Genomic DNA, 22,500 nt, shown 5'->3' on the forward strand with positions numbered 1-22,500 from the left:
TTATTATTTTTTGTCTATCCGTCATCCTATTCGACTGGGTGATTTTTTAGTGTGGGGTTCCGGGTTGCCTCCTGCCTCCTTAGGAGTCCATCACTTTTCTCACTATGTGCGCTGTTTCTAGTAGCACGCTTTTCTGCATGAGTCCTGGAGCTACTTCGGCATCTAGTTTTCCAGATTCCTTTTCAGGGATCCTGGGATCGTGCCTAGTGTTCCTAGGAATATGGGTTCAATTTCACTGGTATATTCCACTGGCATATCATACCAATATCCTTATTATTTATTATGATTTTTTATTAATCTTGTTACTTATCAATTATTATTATTATTATTATTATTATTATTATTATTATTATTATTATTATTATTATTATTATTATTATTATTATTATTATTATTAGTTTTTACGAAGTTATCTTTCTTTGAAACCCGAAAACATTGGCCCTATATTCACTCGGAAGTCTTCAAAGAGTAAGTACACAATCAATTTATTGCTCATAGTTTAATTAAGAGAGATTGTCACAATTTTCTAAAAATGTAAGAATGCTATAGTTTCTTCTTGTCGTTAGTTCCATGTATGTATGTATGTGTTCATGTATATATGTATATATATTTGTAAATATATATATATAGTATATATATATATATATATATATATATATAATATATTGTGGTGGTTTATATGTATTTTGTTCCTTACTGTTTCAGTTCTTTAGGTTGGTTGTGTTTTTATTTTTACCCGACGGGTAAACAAGTATCTGTGTTGAGGGATCGAAACCCAGCAGTACCAATCCATTTATCACTCATAAAAAATTTCCCTTCGGTAATAACTCCCCATCGGGAATATTCCTGAGGTAGCGTGAATTTGATATTAAGCGACATATGTAGCTTCATAATTGCATATAAATCACGGTGTGATAAAAAATTTCATAATGAGAGCTGCGTGTTCCAAACATACCAATGAACTATCATGATGGAGGTGCGTTAATGCTGAAGCTAAGTATAATTTCCCTGCTCTCGACAGGGAAACAAGTGCAGCAGACTCGGCATTAATTTATACCTCTCTTGATAGCTCAGTGGGTAGACCGGCGACAAGTATGTGTCGAGGGATTGATGCCCACTTTCACTCTGTTATTCCATGATAAATTTATCACTTATAAAAAATTTCTCTTCGGTAAAAAAAATTTTCTATTACTAGATATATTCCTGAGTTTTGAATTTGATATTGCCTGACATTTGGATTAGTTCCATGATGAAAGAGAAATATATATATATATATATATATATATTATATATATATATATTGTTATGGTAATAAATTTCGAGCCGAAAAATTAATTCATAACTGGATGGTCTCTAATTGATTTTTTATTCAAATGGATGTACTTCATGTTTCATTGGACAAACAGATTTCCACAGCAATCATCCGGAAATCATTTATTCAGACAGTGCCAAGGGATGAGTGTGGAATTTTTGTCCAAGAAACCTTGTAATTTTTGAATAAAAATTCCATTATATACCATCCAGTTTGTTTGAGGTCCCTTGAGGTAATTGTACTAAAGACAGAACAATTGTGTAATTTTATAATGTTATGGGAATATATATATAGAGAGATATATAGAGATAGAGAGATATATATATAGAGATATATAGATATAGATATTTATATATATATATATATATTTATTTGTTTATATAATATATAGAGATAGAGATATAGATAGAGAGAGAGCATATAGAGATATAATATATATAGAAGACGATATATATATATGCATAAATATACTGGTATATATATATATATATATATATATATTTATAGGAATGTAAATTACAAATATATATATATGGATATATAGATTAATATAAATATTATTAAAAATTCCCAGATATTTATATTATATATACTAAGATATATTATATAAGAACTATTATATCAAAATATATGTAGGGAATATCATTATAAAATATCATATATATATATCTATATATATATAAAAATACGATATATATATATATATATATATAATATAAATATGAATGTAAATATATATATTATGATATATATATATATATATGAAATATATATAGGCCCTTATATCGCGGAATATTATATAAAATATATATAAATCCTCTAAATTTATATATTATATATATATATATATATATATATATATATATATTATATAAATAAATATATAAATATGTATATGATATATATATATACAAATATATATATATATATAGTTATATATATATATATATATATATGTATATATATATATATTTTATATAATATATATATATATATATATATATATATATGTAAAATATAAACATATATATATATATTTATATATATATATATATATATTATTTATTATTTATATGGTATATATATAATATATATATAAATATATATATATATATATTTATATATATAAATATAGGATATGTAATATATATATATATATATATATATATATATATATATATATATAATATATATATATACATATATATACATATATATATATATATAATATGTAAATATATATGTATATATATTATATATATATATATATATATATATATAATATATATATATGTAAATATATATATATATATATATCTTAATATATATAGAAATATATATATATAATAAATATCTTATATATATATATATATATACACTATAAATATATATATATATATATATATATATATCCATTTATAAGAAAGAATGGAATATATATATATATTTATATATAAATATAAATATATATATATATATATATAATATATATATATATATATATATATATAATATATATATATATATATATATATATATATATAAATATATATATATATATATATATATAATGTTTTATAATATATATATAGGAATATATATATTTATAAGAAATATATATATATCATATATATACATATATATATAAATAATATATATTTATTATATATATATATATATATAAATATATATATATATATATATTATAAAAATTTATATATATATATATCCATATATACGTATGGTGTGGTTTATATATATATATATATATATATATATATATATATATATATATATATATATATATATATATATATATATATATATATATATATATATATATATATTTATATATATAGGGATATATAATTATATATAGATATATATATATAATATATATTAGTTATATATATATTTATGAACATATAGGGGATATATAGTTATACTATATCAATATATATATACCATTATAATATATATATATATATATATATATATATATATAGGGTCTATATAATATATATATGAATATATAGCAATACAATATATACATATGGGCTTATATATATATATATATATATATATATATATATATATATATATATATATATATATATATATAAATATATATATATATTTATATATATATATATATATATATATATAAGATAGGGTTGTTATAATTATGAAGGATATATATATACACTATTTATTGGAATATATGAACATATATATATATATATATCAAAATATCAATAATTATGTATATATAGGGTTATATAATAAGTGAATGTAAAATTATATAGTATTATATATATATATGATATATCAAATATATATATATATATATTGTGAGGACAAATTTATTACAACAGGTATATATATATAATATATATCTTATATATATATATATATATTTATTTGTGGAATAGTATGATATTATATATATATATATACAGCATATATATATAGGGCAAAGCAAATGTAAAATTAACATAGTATATTTATATATATAAATCAAACATACATATCATATATGTGTGTAAATCGTTTTATATTTATATATATATATATATATATATATAAATATATAAATCTTATATATAGGTATATATCTTATATATATATGACAGCATTTTGATATATCAATATATATTATGGTTAGAATATTATCAGCAATTCTGCACAGCTTTGGCAGCAAGGGATGGCTCTAATTATGACCTAGGTGATGGCAACTGACTAAAAGGGCGTTAAGCTCCCATGAACAGAAAGGGTAATAGTGACTATACTCAAAATACCTTTAGACTAAGGGGTTGAGGCAAAATTGAATTGCCCACTTAGAAGTATAATTCACTAAAAGATCAGAAGAGAAAATATTTACAGGAGCTATCAATGGAGTTCCTTGGCAGTGGTTAAATTACTGGACTAAGATCGTGATCACTAAGCAAGTGTGCCACACAAGTGCAAGCATTATAACTCTGCCTGGTATTTATTTTAATGCTCTTCTTGTGTTTATTATGCTGGATTTAGGTTCTATGCTAGAATATTTATTTTGGTGCATGTAATTATTTATTATGGTGACTGTTTTTTTTTATTTTATGCTGCTAGTTTATTATTTATGTAGTTATGCTGGCAGAATTGTTTATTGATTATTGAAGATGAATTACATGAGCTTTACAACAGTTATTTGTACTGTATTTAATCGGTCATTTCTGCAAGAGCACTGATACTGTAATACTAATGTAGGAATTTGAGTGACAATAAATTAATACATGAGCAAATACCAAGGTTTTGTTCTAATTCACTGTATGTTGCCACTTCGTCAGTCAAGAGCAAACATTTTGTTTTGAACCAGTATTGGTCTCAGAAAGACGAGACCATTATACACATGAATCTCTGAGGGAGAACACAAAGGGGTACGGATATGGGAATAGGAAAACAGGAGGAAGAATTCAGGCAAAGACAAAATTTTGAGGCTGAAAAAACAACTTCCAATCACATTACCTTGGTCCGTGGACAAGACTTGAAGGAGATCAGAACCAGGTTCCCATAGCAGGGCATCAGTGAAAGCTGTGTTGCATACATTTCCCCACCACAGAGGGATTAGATGAAGCAGAAGGACGCTGGTGGTCTACAGAGGCAGCAGCACTCAGAGAGTAAGGCAGTGACAAAGGACCACCTTTAGAGTGACAGCATCAGAGGGAGGTCTAGTGGGGACTCGATCGGAGGCCCTCTTCAGACAGATTTCTCGACAGGTAGGCATCGTAAGATACACTAGCTCCCAGAGGGTCCATCGGAGCTCACATTTATATTGCAAACGGCGCCGACGGTGGACGTGTTTTAACAGTTTCCTCTTAATAGGGTCATCTATTGTCCTAGTCTTGGGAGCCAAACGAAAGTGGCAGGTATCTGGAAGAGGTCGTTGAAAATCGGCCGATAAAAGTTCGAGGAAGGTAGAGGACAAGCTGGATTTAGAAGTCCTGAAACCGAAGATGTGGGAGGTCTTAAAGGTGGTGGGTTCAGGTAAAGTCAGTAACCCGGATATAATGGCATTTCGGCTTTTTTTTTTTTTAAAGGAATGGAAGGGGAAGGTAGTCAAAACCTCGTAGGAAGATTGGAAGAATTATGATCCCAGGTCAATTATGTGAAACCACACAGGGAGCGCTTTAATAGCAATGGGTTTTCTGATTTCAAAATACATTTATCCGGGGATTACACGTCTCAGGTCATAGGATTGTTTGACTGGGTATGGTCAAAAATTATCTCTTCATTTGGACACCTGGTTGTCATTATTGGAGGGCAAGGCAAGGGAGAAGGTCAAGGGGACTTTTGCAAAAAACATTTACAGTAGTACTTCTTTCAATTTTACTTTACATTATATTGAAATATCAAGACGGGAAAAGCAAAATACAAACGATCAAAAGCCTCGCAGCACTTCTTTGTTTCTCTTTCCTTTGTGGATTTTGTCTTTATTTGTATATTCATCACGTTCCAAATTTTCGTGACTCAGTTGCACGCACACACACATATTATATTATGTTATATTATATATTATATATATATATATATATATATATATATATATATATATATATATATATATATATATATATATATATATATATATAAACAAAAATGTCCACACAACTCTATTGCATATATATAAAGATATTCATGTTATTTCCTATTAGCAGCAATAAAACGGGATAATTTAGAGTCCAGACCTTTAGTTTCCTCCAAGAGGTTCTGAGACCATTTCCTAATCAATCATGAAAATGTCTCAACATGGCTTTATTGATGATATTTAATTACCCAAAGATTATCAGACAAACAAAAGTAAACATTCGAGGGATCCTCTTAATTATAAAGAGAATTTATTTTCCAACTGAATAATTTGTTCAAATCCTCCAGAACTGGAATTTTTTTTTTTTTTTTTTTTTTTTTTCAAATCCTCACTGAGCGTCCGAAATCATTTACCCAACGGCTCAAAGAAGCACAGTGGAGTAATTGCATCCATACCTGTCCAGTTTCCAGACCTCACTGAGCGGCATAGTTTCATGTCGGAAAGACTAACAATGAAAGAGTAACAATGTCCGCTGATTTCGTTTACACGAATAACGCCAACGTTTTCCAGTCCAGTAGATCCTGGAGGTGACGCTGGAAATGAAAAAGTCGGCCAATAACAAAGTTTTACAAAGGTGGAGTTCATACTGAGAATGAGAATGCGATGATCAGAGCTTTAACCGGTTGAGAGAGAGGCAGAGAGAGAGAGAAGAGAGAGAAGGAGAGAGAGAGAGAGAGAGAGAGAGAGAGAGAGAAACCTCAAAGGGTTCGTGTATATTAACAATGACAGTAATATTTAGGGAAGTATCCAGTTAATGTTTCATGTCATTAAAAAAATTATCATTTTCATCAAAATTTATGTTGAAAGGCAGGGGAGAAGGTCAGGGCTTTTGCCTTAACATTTAGTACTTTTTCAATTTTACTTTACGATAATTTTAAATATCAAGACGGGAAAATGTTATATAATTTCAAAAACCTCGCATTCCTAATTCCTTCATACCAGTATGAAGTTTTGTCTTTATTTGAATATATTCATTTCCAAACACACACACACACAAACACACACACACACACACACACACACATACATATATATATATATATATATATATATATATATATATATATATATATATATATATATATATATATATATATATATATATATATATATATATATATATATATATATATATATATATATATATATATATATATATATATATATATATATCCATATATATATATATATATATATATATATATATATATATCCTATTAGGCATCAATAAACGGGATAATATAGAGTCCAGACTTATATAGTTTTCCTCCAAGAGGTTCTAGACCATTTATAATCAGTCATGAAAATGTCTCAACATGGCTTTATGATCATCATTAATTATATTATCAGACAAACAAAATAAACATATATATATAGATAAATCTTCCAATATATAATTTATAAACCCCTCCATCGCTGGAAACCATTTACCCAACGGCTGAAAAGAAACATATATCCATCAATATACATCCAGTTTAGATATATATATATATATAAAGATATGACAATGAAAGGGTAACAATGTATATAGAATTATAGAATAACGCCAATATTTCCAGTCCGGTAGATGTGCTAAAGTGATTATGAAAAAGCGTAACAAAGTTTTATAAATAGTTCATACGGAATGAGAATATATTGATCAGACTTTAATATATATAGAGAGAAGAGAGAAAGATAATATATATATATATAACAATGACGGGAATATTTAAAGAAGTATCAAATTATTGTTTCATGTCATTTTTCATCAGACAAATTATGTTGAAAATGAGAAGGCTAATATTTTTTTTAATTTAGTTTAAAGATTTTAAATAGACCAGAGAATGTTATCTAAATTCATTATCAATTCTTTAATCTTTCATCAAAAGTGTTGAATTTTAGGTGCACATCCATTTAAAATCATCCCCACACACACCCCACAACATGCAACCCACCCTACATCCTGCACCCCACACCTTACCCACACCCCATCCCATCCCCATCCCACACCCACCTCACACCCCACCTCACCCCCTACCCCAAACCCACACCTCACTCCACAACCCCATCCCACCCCCACCCCACAACCCCATACCATCCCCAACCCCACCACACCCAACACCCCACACCCACAACCCCATCATCCCCACACCTCAACCCTACTAACCCCTCCCATCCCCCACACCTACACCTCAACCCTACAACCCCATCCCATCCCCCACCACACCACCCCATCCCATCCCATCCCCACCCCACACCTCACCTCCACCCCCTCCCCACACCCCACCTCACTCCCCTCCCCACACCACACATCCCACCTCACACCCCACACCTTTCTCTTCACTCGGTGTAGCAGCTCCTTTCTGTCCTGTGAGTGCTGATGTTGTATTACAAATCCTCTCGAGGGAGGAAACGGGAGAGGAACTGGAGGCTGCAACAGGAGACAGACCCGAAGTTCTTTATTGCTCCTCTGAATTTTTTTTTTTATTTTGCTATTGAGTAAATTGGGGCAGACTAGACTAGACAGCAGCGTCTTGCAGCGTCTTGTTGATATAATCGAGATATTGTGTTTCCATAAGTTATAAAAACGGAAATCTATGTCTGGGATATAAAAATAACTCTCTCTCTCTCTCTCTCTCTCTCTCTCTCTCTCTGATAATCGAGATATTGTGACACAAGTTATCAAAAAAAGGAAATCTATGTATTGTGTTTTGGATATACAGAAAATAACTCAATAATTATAAAATGTTGACTGGCCTTGTAAAGGTCATCCATTTCCCACCGGATACTTACGGGTTGAAGAACCGCCTTCCATCTTCTGAGAATAACCGCTTTCATCTCCTCCAAAACCACAAAAATCGTTTTGGGGTGAAACAGATACTTAGGTTAGAATCTCTGCTCTACATCAGCCGCTGATCGAGCATAAAATGGGCGCAAAGAAGGAAGGAAGGAAGGAATAAAAGCGTAAAAGTGGGGAGATGATGGAACGAAAGAAATACTTATCAGTCTCAGCGGTGAGATTTTTTATATATAGTGGATTTGGGGATGGTTGATAAGACTGCCTCTTCTCCTCCTCCTCCTCCTCCTCCTCCTCCTTCTTCTTCTTCTTCTTCTTCTTCTTCTTCTTCTTCTTCTTCTTCTTCTTCTTCTTGCTCTACATATGCCAGAAACATTCCTTGTTTCTGGTAAACCGCTGATGTCTCTGAATTATTTTTTATCATACTGATAAAGTGTTTACATGACTGAATTATTTTCCATCATACTGATAAAGTGTTTACATCACCGAATTATACTTCATCATACTGATAAAGTATGAGTGGCCATTAAATATGTGGGATAAAACATTTTCTTCTTAAACAAAGGAAAACGTATTTTCTTTAAACCAACACAAAGAGGCGACTCCATCTAAAAGAAAATATATACAACCCTTACAAGAGGCTAAATATTTTTCCCTCTCTGCAGAGGTGGAGAAGAAGAGCCTGATAAGCTTCGAACATTTCTCGGGGCAACAGCTCCTTTCTGTCATCCTGAGTGCTGATGTAGCACTACAAATCCCCTCGAGGGAGGAAACGGGAGAGGAACTGGAGGCTGCAACAGGAGACACACCCGAAGTTCTTTATTGCTCTCTGAATTGTTTTTCTCTTTCGTCGTTGATTAAATTGGGGAAAGACTAGACATGATAGCAGCGCCTTGTTTCTCTCTCTCTCTCTCTCTTTCTCTCTCTCTCTCTCTCTCCGTCTTTGCTCACCAGATTCGCTGATAAAATTTATCTCTTAGTTCAGGAAATTCAGTGGGAAATGCATTGCAAATTTTCTTATATATATATATATATATATATATATATATATATATATATATATATATATATATATATATATATATATATATATATATATATATATATATACGTATTTATAAATTAACCCCTTCCGTCCGTTAGCTAGAAATCAAATTTAATGGCGGCTGGAGGAGACTCCACTAAGGGGGGTGAACTTATGTAGGCCTACCCCCATATTGCCTGATTTGGGGGGACCATACCGAACTCTTAGCCCCAGCATCCTAATATTTTTTGGGGGGGTAGAAAGCTGTTAGGGACAGAAAGACCAGTCAGGGCCGTAATTGGGCTGCTATGCTGACTCTTAAGAGACTTAGCTATAAGACCTATTCCTTTTCGAACTTTGTGCTGGCTGATTGCCTCTTCCAGATCGACCAATGTCCTTGTGCCCAACCCTAGAAATTGAATGAGATGGGATCGTGACCTCACTGGTCACTCCTTCAGGGACCACAAAAACACCCAGTTGGTGCGGTCTCCCTTCCCTTTACACTGGCAGGATTTCAAGATTTCTGCAGTCAAAATTTGTCTTTTGCTAGTGAGCTCCATGCGCAGATGCAATAAGGTACGTCTTAAAGTCGCAATTAACGCCAGATTCTTTTTCTTCTCACGAATTTCTCTCCATTTTCAGTATTTCCAACTTTTCATTCTCCTAAAACAAAGCCCCTTTGCTTCCAGCAGCCTAGCTCGCACATTTGACCTCACGACTTGTCCCAAGCTCAAATTAAATTAGTTCAGTGATAATAATTAGAGCATTCCCACCAAAGTGTTACCATGTGCTAATCATATCTAATTGATCAATTCCTCCATTGTGCATAAGTAATTTCATGTGAGAGAAAGTCATTTGATTTGAATGCTAACCTGGAATTCTCTTCCAGAATCCTGTTATCTGGCTCTTTGACTGGTCTGCCCCTGCCCTTGTGTACCAAAATAGCCTTAGACGTTTAACTGCCATCCTGCTATGTGCAAGAGTCTTTTGGTTAAGCAGTCCAGGGTGCTGGACACAGTTCCCCTTTGCAAACAGTTTGTGAACTACCCAAAATCACTCAACCAGTTTCAACAGCAGAAATTCATCAAATTATTTCGGGCTGTAGCCCTTTCAGGTTCAGTTATTTGCTACACACTGACTAAATGTTATTGCACACTGTATGTGCTTGCTTGTTTGCTCAGTCAGTCCTTTCATATTAATTTCCTGATTGCTCCGCTTGTAAATAAATTCAGGTTAAAGTTATTGTTGGGTTTTTAAAAAAGTGACTTCCACTTCTGTGTTTACTTAGATGTGATATGAAGGTAAGTCAGTTTATTAATTACATTTATTCGCTTATATTCTGAGCGCTAGGGTTTGGCCCCTAAGGCAGTTGACAAATAAATCCAGTTTCATTCTTCCAACCATCCTCAGAATATATATATATATTATATATATATATATATATATATATATATATATATATATATATATATATATATATATATATATATATATATATATATATATATATATATATATATATATATATATATATATATATATATATATATATATATATATATATATATATATACATATATATATATATATATATATATATATATATATATATATATATATATATATATATATATATATATATATATATATATATATATCTATAATATATATATATATAGCAATATATTTGGTTTTCATATATAAATATTTGTATAGTAAGGTTGCATTCCCACACCCTTTCTTCAGCCTTACTGTCCAACCTCTCTAACTGTAACTTCTTAGAGCAACTGTGGGGTTTTTCACAGTTCCTTCTTTAGATCCTTGTACTTCATCTCCTTCATTTTGTGGATACCTTTATCTTGCTGTCCAACCACTCCAACTCCCTCTTGTCACTGTCTTAAGTGCTGAATGGCCGAAAGTGCACCAGTGATTGGCTTGACAGGACCAGTTTCATAAAATCAGTTACATACGAAAAGAAGTACTACAATTTTTCACAAGTTGTATTTAACAGGAAACTTTCACATTCTCAATCGATCCCTCATCCCCTTTATCTGCCGAGAGCGACCAGATTCGCTGAACAGCAGAAGCACCAATATGCATTAAATGGTCCTTGCTGTGAACCTTCTCAAAAGTTCCAGAGGTCCTTTATTCTTCACACCGCTGGACTGTGGAACGGTCTCCCTACTGAGGATGTCGTGCAATTGGAGCCTGAAAAGTTCAAGCAAAGATGCAACGCATTGCAATCTGAAGTCAATTCACCTTCTATTTTGTTCATTTATTTATATATTTGTTTTTAATTTTTGAATTATTACTTTTCTCTTTTCAAATGACTAATTTGCCCTTTCTATATATCCTATTATCTTCTGCAACTTCTTTCAGATGAACACCACCATATTCTTTGGAAGTTTGAATTTCAAATCAATGGCCCTTGTTTCATTGAATAGGGCTCATCTTCCGATTAATAGGGCTCATCTTCCGATTATAATATAATAATAATAATAATAATAATAATAACGCTGGTCAATCACAGAACACATACATGACTTCTAATGTTGTCCAAACATTTATTGAGCGAAGCAAAGTGTTGTGTACCGACGGTGATTGTGTTATTGACATCATTCAATGAGGTAGGTGACACCTGACAAATACAGTCTGGTTATCTGAAACGCCTTTTAGTTATCGACGTTTGTCAATGACATAATGTGATAAATGAGGGAACGGGAATCGATGATTATTTGTGGATCTGAATATCTTCAAAATTCTCTTTGATTATTTTGTAATTATGTTCTTTTTTTATCAAAATTCTTTCATCAGCTTATAATTACTATTTTTAGACAAAAAAGTATATTTTCTTCTGATGATATTTCATTACAAAGGACATGTCAGTGCAGCAATAATAATAATAATAATATAATAATAATAATAATAATAATAATAATAATAATAATAATAATAATAATAATTTTGTTTGTTTATAAAACAATTATATTTAAATAATCTAAACTAAGATATCAACCAAATTAGAGAGAGAGAGAGAGAGAGAGAGAGAGAGAGAGAGAGAGAGAGAGAGAGAGAGAGAGAGAGAGAGAGACATTTTCGTTAAACGTCAACAAATCTGTACTTCAGTAAATAAAACCGAACGTAGTCTTGCTCATAGCGCAAGCATTCTCTGAGCGAAGAAGCCCATTTGTCGTCTGGTTCTAAACAAGCAGATGCAATTTAGCTGGGACTGACGTGAGCCCCCAGATCTGAGCTTCCGTGGAATCCCATTCCAGGAGTGGAATAATTCCATCGCATTCCAGAGAGTGGAATGATTCCACCACCGTAAGAGGAATGTGGGACACTAAGCCCATTTCATTCACATAGTCCGTCACAGATAATATGTCAGCATGTTTGGAAATATGTCAGCATGTTTGGAATGTCTGAGAGAGAGAGAGAGAGAGAGAGAGAGAGAGAGAGAGAGAGAGAGAGAGAGAGAGAGAGAGAGAGAGAGCTTTGGTTAAGTCACATCATCCAGTAGCTGCCTTCCCCAGATCGCTACAATGTTCAAATGCTGATTTAAACGAGGAATTTCCTTCCAGTTTGGTCCTTTATTTCCTAATAAATCCTGAGGCCACGACGGAGAACTTTGAGTCCAGAGGCCCTTGGTGTCTTCACCCCCCTTCCCCACAGTCATCTTTCATGACACGATCTCATAAATACTTTCTCGGCCTCTGTTATAACCAAATGAAATTACCATTAAATTGGATATGAAGCTTTGGAAATGGCCCTTTGAAATGCGCCTCGTTTGATTGGGAGGTTCCGTTGGAATTTCTCTACTTTCGTCAGATTGAGTCATTTTTAACTTTCTAAGATCGTGTTTCTTTGGTCGTAGATATTCATAGCAAATTTCACTTTCAGAGTGACTGGTTGGTGATAATCAATTGTATAGAAACTATCCACGTTCATATAGTTAGCTAGTTTCTTGATGTTAATCAGTTATTTTCTTTTAAATCACATGATATGATTGCTAGCATAAATACTTGAAATGATTCCACCTAATTCTTTTGCTTGGTTATATAAGCGTTTTTCTTTTTGTGATTTCTATAACTGCTGTTGTGGACTGCAGAATGTACACACACATACACAAACACCCACTCACATTCATATATATATATATATATATATATATATATATATATATATATATATATATATATATATATATATATATATATAGAGAGAGAGAGAGAGAGAGAGAGAGAGAGAGAGAGAGAGAGAGAGAGAGAGAGAGAGAGAGAGAGAGAGAGAGAGAGAGAGGGAAATATGCTTTTTGTCCACAAGTTCTACGTTCTTCCTTTTATATACTGAGTAAAGAGATTTTCGGTTCTTATAACTTGTGTGAACGCCAATATCTCGGTTATATCTTTTAAAGGAAAGGAGAGAGAGAGAGAGAGAGAGAGAGAGAGAGAGAGAGAGAGAGAGAGAGAGAGAGAGAGAGAGAGAGGTTCCCATTCAATCCCTCAGACTTAGGACTCTCCTCAACCTCCCGTAGGATATTCAATTGCCTTGAGGCTCTAATCCTTTCAGTCCTTCCGATGTCCTTCGTAGGGAATCCTGGCTCTCAATATTTGGAAGGAATCCCCAAACTATTTTGGTTAAAACGATGTTCCCCTTGTGTAATACGGGTTCGAACCTATTCCTTTTATTTGTCAGACACTTCCTTTGATTGAAATAGTATTGTGTCAAGTTCCTTTTTGGTCCTTTGGCAAATCTGTTTCTGTAGTATTGCTCGTAGTCATTTGGTTTACAAAGGCAATATTGTGACTTCACCAACACACATACGTACATATAATAATACTTATACATATACTGTACATATATTTATAGGAGAAGGAGAAGAAGAAGAGGCAGTCTTATCACCCATCCCAAAACCCACTATATGTAAAAAAAAATCTCAGCTCCTTGATTAAGCATCTATCTAGTTCCATCATCTCCATACTTTTACGCTTTTATTCCTTCCTTCCTTCCTTCTTTCTTTCATTCCTTCTTTCCTTCTACGCACTTCAGTGGCGCAAATGCTCACATTTACTCTCGATCCGTGGCTGACATAGAGCAGAGATTCAAAGCTCAAGAACGATTCTTGTGGTTTTACGAGGGAGATGAAAGCGGCCATTCTCAGAAGATGTAAGGATGTTCTCAACTCCTACTGTAAGAATACGGTGGGGAAACGGATGATATTTGTAAGGGGAGAATGCAACGGGTTTTACTTATTGAGAGTTATCTTCTGAATTAGGGCAAAACAAAATACAAAGAAAATGTGCAATAGAGAATACTTTTAGCTTTATCTCAAACGTTGCATTGAAAGAGAGAGAGCAAAGAGAGAGAGAGAGAGAGAGAGAGAGAGAGAGAGAAGAGAGAGAGAGAGGGAGATGAGAGCAGATTCTTTTTAGCAAGTCCACATATTGTGGAATGTGGGGTGGATGATATTTGAGGGTGAGGTTGGAGAGTTATCTTCTGAATTGGGCAAAACAAAAACACAAAGAAAATGTGGAGAAGGAAGTATCTCAAACGTTGGAGAGAGAGAGAGGAGGGATGTGGGTTATTGTGAGGATGGGTGAGGTGGAATGTGGGGTTTGGGGTGGAGTGAGGATGGGGGTTTGTTTGGGTGGTGGGTTGGAATGCGGGGTGGTGGTGTGGTGGGGGTGAGGTGAGGAGGGGTGGTTTGGTGGGGTGTTGGTGGAATATGGGGGTGTGATGTAGTGTTTTTGGGGCAGAGGTGAGGGGGTGGTTTGGTGAGGTGGGGTGTGGGGTTGTGTCGGATGTGGTGGGGGGATGGAGTGTGGATGGGTGTGGGGTGGTGTGGTGGGGGTGGGTTGGGGTGGTGGGGTGAGGATAGGGGTATTGGGGGGTGGGGGCAGGATGTGTAAGGTGGGGTGCATGATGTGGAGGGGTGTAGTGGGGAAGGGTGGCGTTGTAGGGTAGGGGTGTGGTGTGGGGGTGAATGGGGTTGGGAGGGTGAGTATTTCTAGATGGATATTACTGTCATTGTCTAGATGTCAAATAAACACTCTCTCCTCAATCCGTTGAAAGCTTTGAACTGGCCCATTGTATCCCTGAAGACCCTTTGCCTCCATATGCATTCCTATTCTGTATGGAATCCACATTTATAAAACTTTGTTTTCGGATACGAGCTTTTCATCCAGCGCCACTTCCAGTACTTTAATGGACTGAAACCGTTGGAGTTATTCTGCAGTTCTATCAGCTGACATTGTTACTCTTTTTATTGTTGCTCTTTTCCCTGAAACTGTATCTTGTGTCTGGAAACTGGAAAGGTTTTGATGCGATCTCCTCCCTCCTTCCCCTCGTGCTTCTTTGAGCTGTTGGGTAAAGGGTTTCCTGTGATGGATGGTTTGAACAAATGATTTTGCTGAAGGAGATTTTCTTCACCAAATGATGAGGGATGCTCATTTTTGTTCGTCTGATAATCATAGTTTTTATGATCATAAAGACATGTTGAGGCAATTTTATGATTGAGTAGGTAATGGTCTTAGGAGCTCTTGAAGTAAAAGCTATATTTACACACACACGCACATACAAATATATATATATATATATATATATATATATATATATATATATATATATATATATATATATATATATATATATATATATATATATATATATATATATATATATATATATATATATATATATATATATATATATATATATATATATATATATATATAATGTGGGTGTATAATATAACCTAGACCTCCAAGAGGTCCTAACACCAATACCTAATTAATTTTAAAAATGCCCCAACATGGCATTGTAATAATAAAAAATTATGATTATCAGACGAACATAAATGAGCATCCCTCATCATTTGATGAAGAAAATCTCCTTCAACAAAATCATTTGTTCAAACCATCCATCACAGGAAACCTTTTACCCAACAGCTCAGAGAAGCACGAGGGAGGGAGGGAACGGTCGCATCAAAACCTTTCCAGTTTCCAGACCCAAGCGGATACAATTTCCAGGAAAGAGAGCAACAATAAAAGAGTAACAATGTCAGCTGATAGAACTACAGAACAACGCCAACGGTTTCCAGTCCATTAGAAGTACTGGAAGTGGCGCTGGATGAAAATCCGAAAACAAAGTTTTCCAAAGGTTGATTTCATATGGAATGGGAATGCACATGGAAGCAAAGGGCCTTCAGGAATACAATGGGCCAGTTGGAGCTTTTTCAACGGACTGAGAGAGAGAGAGAGAGAGAGAGAGAGAGAGAGAGAGAGAGAGAGAGAGAGAGAGAGAGAGAGAGAGTTTATTTGACATCTAGACAATGACAGTAATATCCAAAGAAATATTCACCTCATCCCACACTTCACCCCATTCCTTATCCCCACACACCACCCCACCCAACATTCCCACAACCTACACACCACCCCACCCAACATTCCCACAACCCACACACCACCCAACATACCCCACCCACCCCACCCCATGTACCCTACACACTCCAACCCACTCCCACGCCCCACCCACCCCACACCGCACACGCCACACTCTGCACCCACCCCACATGCCCCCACACCCAACCCACTCCCACGCCCCACCCACCCCACACCACACGCCACACTCTGCACCCCACCCCACATACCCCACACACTCCAACCCACTCCCACACCCTGCCCCACCCCAAACTCCCACCCACACCATACACGCCACACTCCGCACCCCACCCCACACCCCCATCCACACCCTACACTCCACACCCCACCTCACACCCCCATCCACACCATACACCCCACACTCCACACCCCACCCCACACCCCCAACCACACCATACACCCCACTTTCCATACTCCCACCCTACACCCCCCATCCACACCATACACCCCATACCCACACCCCAACCACACCATACACCCCACTCTCCATACCCCACCCTACACCCCATCCACACCATACACCCCATACTCCACACCCCACACCCCATCCATACCATACACCCCACACTCCACACCCCACCCTACAACCCCACCACACACTCATCCCCAGACTTAACCCCACACTTCACCCCACTCCCTATCCTAACACACCACCCCAACCCACACAACCCACATACCACCCTACGTATCCCACACACCCCAATCTACTCCCACACCCGACCCCAACCCCACACCCCACCCCAAACACCAACCACACAACACCTCCCACACTCAGACCTCACCCCCACCCCACCCAAGACCCACATCCCCACCCACACGCCCACCCAACCCCACACCATTCCCAACCCCACACCATTCCCAACCCCACATCCACACCTCTACCCCACACACCATACGTCGAACCCTCACTACACCCCAGCCCTGGACAGCAACGTCACTTAGCATTAAGCTTTTATGAGGTTCTTTCCAAAAAGATGTATTCAGCTTATGGCTTCCCTTCCATAGATGTTGAAGAACACGAAAGAATTTCGGGATATTCCTTCCCTTTAATAAAGAAGAAGAAGAAGAAGAAGAAGAAGAAGAAGAAGAAGAAGAAGAAGAAGAAGAAGAAGAAGAAGAAGAAGAAGAAGAAAAGGACAAATGAAGGGAAATAAATCATGGCTGAATTGACAAAGGAAGATTTATTCATCTTCTACAGACGATCTCGTTATCTCTCTCTCTTATCTCTCTCTCTCTCTCTCTCTCTCTGTTTTCCTAATATGATCCTAGAAGTTATCAAAACGGAAATCTAAGTGCTAGTTATAAAACCATAAAATGTGGAATAGCCAAGAAAGAACTCTCTCTCTCTCTCTCTCTCTCTCTCTCTGTTAAACGTATATTGAGTACCACAGACAATTAGAATTATTGACATTTGTCAGCATTTCAAAAGTGGCAGATGTCACAAAACGCAAGATGCACGTTATCTTTTAGTCAATAAACTATTTAATGGCATTTGCAAATCATTTCATTTCGCAACGTGTTGAATGTTCTGTGCTGTAGTAAGACCTTTTATTACAACATCAGTTAAATGAGCTGAAGGCTCTATAAATCGTTCGTGAAGAAGAGAAGAGAAAGATTTGCAATAAACAGGCAACAGAAGCGATCATCTAAATATGCTGAGTTTATTCAACATGAGACTCTTTCTAGTTTTCGCATATTTTGCAAAAAAATATTACTTTTAATATTTCAATAAATGCATAATTTATTGTTATGTAAGACAGAGCTGGATTTCATTTCATTATAAGTGTTGGAAAAATTAGATCCTAAGCCCAAATCGAATGACATTATTATTATTATTGTTGAAAAGCATGGCTGTATTATGCGAATTTATCTTATACAGGACCTTCGTCAGCGCCATATTGCAAGAGGAGATCGAGAAACTGAGTCGTGCTTTCCACGACCATAGCTCCTCAGTTTCACCATGGAACATGGCCAAAACCGCTGCCTCCCCTTCCTTGACGTCCTTGTGGAGCAGAGAGAGGCCTCTTTCTCTACGAAGGTCTACACGAAGCAGACGAACCTGGGCATGTGTATGAACGGGGCGAGCGAGTGCCCCGAGAGGTACAAGCGCTCCACCATCAGCGCCTCACGCCAGGAGGGCCCTCTCGCAGTGCTCCTCCTGGAATGACAAACACGAAGAAATGGAACGTCGTAGCCCAGACCTCGTCTATCAAGGCGAACATCGATAAATGTAGCGGCAGGAACCTCGTCCCGATGCCTGAACGCACAGAGCTCTTCCTATAAAGGACAATTTCATCATAAACATAAAGAAGATGAACGTACCTCAAAAACGCATCATCGACGAATATGTCTGCCCTGTTGATCCTAATAAGAATATTTATCTGATCATTTATTACAATAGCAAAAGACGAGCAGCCTGGTGATGCGTAACAATCCAGCCCCCCTTAGCAGGACCCCTTGAAGAAAACCAACGTGGTATACCGGTACTCATGCCCTGTCCAAGGATGCCTCGGTTCTTACATCGGTATGACCACCATGCGTTTCTCCAAGAGGATTTCCTGCCACGTCCAAGAGAGAGCCATCTTTAACCATGCCAGGACTGCCCATAACCAGAGAATTGCAAGAAAAGATATAATCACGAATATGAAAATAATTGACCGAACTACGGACCGCTGCCGTCTGTGCCTCTTAGGAGCATTGCACACTGGGAAGGAGAAACCAACCCTCAACATTAAGCAGGAAACCTCTCCTCCCCACGGCTGCCAGGAGACCTGCACCGAGCGACCCCATAGCAAACAAGGGAATCAAAATTCTGCATCTGAGGATCGAAATTCTCCCATTCATCCCCAGCACTACTATGCCACTCGCAAGCGAGACAAGCCCTAAACATCAACATGGGACAGAAGGCTCCGCCCGAGATGACCTGCCTCGGGCAGCCAATCATAATTCAGCACAGATCAAGATCCCCCACCATAAATACCGACCCAAGCGCCTTGTTTCTCCATGATCGATCAATCGATCAGAGATGCTGGCTGATCAACACAGCAGAGCCTGAAGAGTAAATTATATAAAGCAGAAAGATCCTGTATATAAATTCGCATAATACAGCCATCTTTTCAATAAGACCTGTTTAAGAGAGGGTCTATTTCTTTTTATTATTATTATTATTATTATTATTATTATTATTATTATTATTATTATTAGCAGAAATGGAGCAATGAAATTCCACCTGAATCAGATATTAATCTATCCTTTTGGAACTATTATTATTATTATTATTATTATTATTATTATTATTATTATTATTATTATTATTATTATTATTACATATTATTATTATCTTAGTTTATCTCAAACTGATAGATACATATCTCTGACGTATACGATTATTTCTCCCAAATATTTCCCACCATGATTTATATTTTCCAGGAAATCACTAGACATGTTTTTCACCTCTCTCGAAACGTAGACTATAAACGGAGGCCCTGATGAGGTAATCCTCATCCTGCTCCACTGAAGTTGTTCTCCACCCTCTAACAAGTAAATCATAGTGTACATATCTATAAAGAGTTGTTCAGAATAAAATACAGGATTTCCTTGAAACGGTGGATGAAACTTGGATGACGCCCATCAAACTTGATGGAACTTTTGAGATACCTCTCTTCTCTACTACACTATTTTTATGCATTTTTAGTTTTCTGAAAAGAAAACTTTTGTGCCAACTTTGTCTGTCCCTCCGCACTTTTTCTGGCTTCACTTTTTCTGTCCGCCCTCAGACTTAAATACTACTGAGGCTAGAGGGCTGCAAATTGGTATGTTGATCATCCACCCTCTAATCATCAAACATACCAAATTGCAGCCCTCTAGCCTAAGTAGATTTTACTTATTTGCTGCCAAATAGTTATAATCGTGTCTTGGCAACTATATATATGCCAGGCTACAACTGGGCCATGGTTAAGTTCTTATAAGTGCCCATACAGCATTATACCGAGACCAGAAATTTAGATTCATTAGTGGTGGCCTCTGATTATACGTTGTAGTGGTTGCGCCGAAAACTCAATTGCGCCGAATAAATTATCGCACATTTTTTACTTGTTACACTTTATTTAGCCATAAGTGCTGTTCCACCTTCGTGAATTCCATAATGCAGAAGACAATTCTCAATAAATAAAACCCTTTTCATTCTTCCCATGTGAAGTTCAGCCATTTTCCCACCTGTTGCTTGAGAGTTGAGAACCGCCTTCCATCTTCAGAGAATGACCGGTCTCTTTCTTCCTCAAAGCCCTGAAGACTGTTCCTGGGTGTAGTTACTGAGGCTCGAATTTCGGCTCTACATCAACTACGGATCGATCGTAAATAGGAGATGAGTTGGTTAAGTACGCAGTAGCGAAGGAGGCAGGAAGGGAAGGAAGGTAGGGAAGGAAAGTGCAAAAGGGGGAGATGAGGGAGATGCTTATAGCCCCACCGGTGAGATTTTCATATACAGTGTTTGGGGATGGATAAGACTACTTTTTCTCTTTATTATTCTTCCTGCTTCAATTGACGCCGAACTCCTTTATGATAGTGTTTATATCAGCGAATTATTTAACATCATACTATTAATCGGCGTTTATATCACCACATTATTTTTCATCATACTGATAAAGCGTTGATATCACTGGATTATTTTTCATGCTGATAAAGTGTTTATCACTGGAATTCATTTTTTCATCATAATTGATAGCGTTTATATGGCTTAATTAATTTTCACCATACTGATAAAGTGTTTATATTAGTAAATTATTTTTCATCATACCGATTGCGTTTATATGACTTAATCATTTTTCATCATGCTGATAAAGTGTTTATATCACTGATTTATTTTTCATCATACTGATATATGCTATGACTTAATAATTTTTATTATACTGATAAAGTGTTAATATTAGTAAATTATTTTTCATTATACTGATAAAGTGTTTACATGACTGAATTATTTTTCATCATACTGATAAAGTGTTTATATCAGTAAATTATTTTTCATCATGCTGATAAAATGTTTATATTAGTAAATTATTTTTCATCATATGATAAAGTGTCTATATCAGAAAATTATATTTCATCATAATTGATACATGATGACTATATATATATAATATATATATATATATATATATATATATATATATATATATATATATATATATATATATATATATATATATAATATATATATATATATATATATATATATATATATATATATATATATATATATATGTATGTATGTATGTATGTATGTATGTATGTATGTATGTACACAAAATGTGTGTGTGTGTGTATTCT

The 22,500-nt window shown here is 35.0% G+C and overlaps 1 protein-coding gene across 1 annotated transcript in view; it reads left to right on the forward strand.

Moving 5' to 3' along the window:
• Positions 1–8,960: 8,960 nt before the first annotated feature.
• The window catches only part of LOC136846232 (mucin-2-like), a 194,396-nt gene continuing 180,856 nt past the window's right edge, over positions 8,961–22,500 (forward strand). The window contains exons 1-4 of the mRNA XM_067117034.1: positions 8,961–9,100; positions 16,684–16,733; positions 17,086–18,151; positions 19,055–19,238. Of these exons, the coding sequence (XP_066973135.1) occupies positions 8,961–9,100; positions 16,684–16,733; positions 17,086–18,151; positions 19,055–19,238 (1,440 nt within the window). The remainder of the gene's footprint in view (positions 9,101–16,683; positions 16,734–17,085; positions 18,152–19,054; positions 19,239–22,500) is intronic.

This window comes from Macrobrachium rosenbergii, chromosome 15 (genome assembly GCF_040412425.1).
Source record: "Macrobrachium rosenbergii isolate ZJJX-2024 chromosome 15, ASM4041242v1, whole genome shotgun sequence".
Lineage (NCBI taxonomy): Eukaryota > Metazoa > Arthropoda > Malacostraca > Decapoda > Palaemonidae > Macrobrachium > Macrobrachium rosenbergii.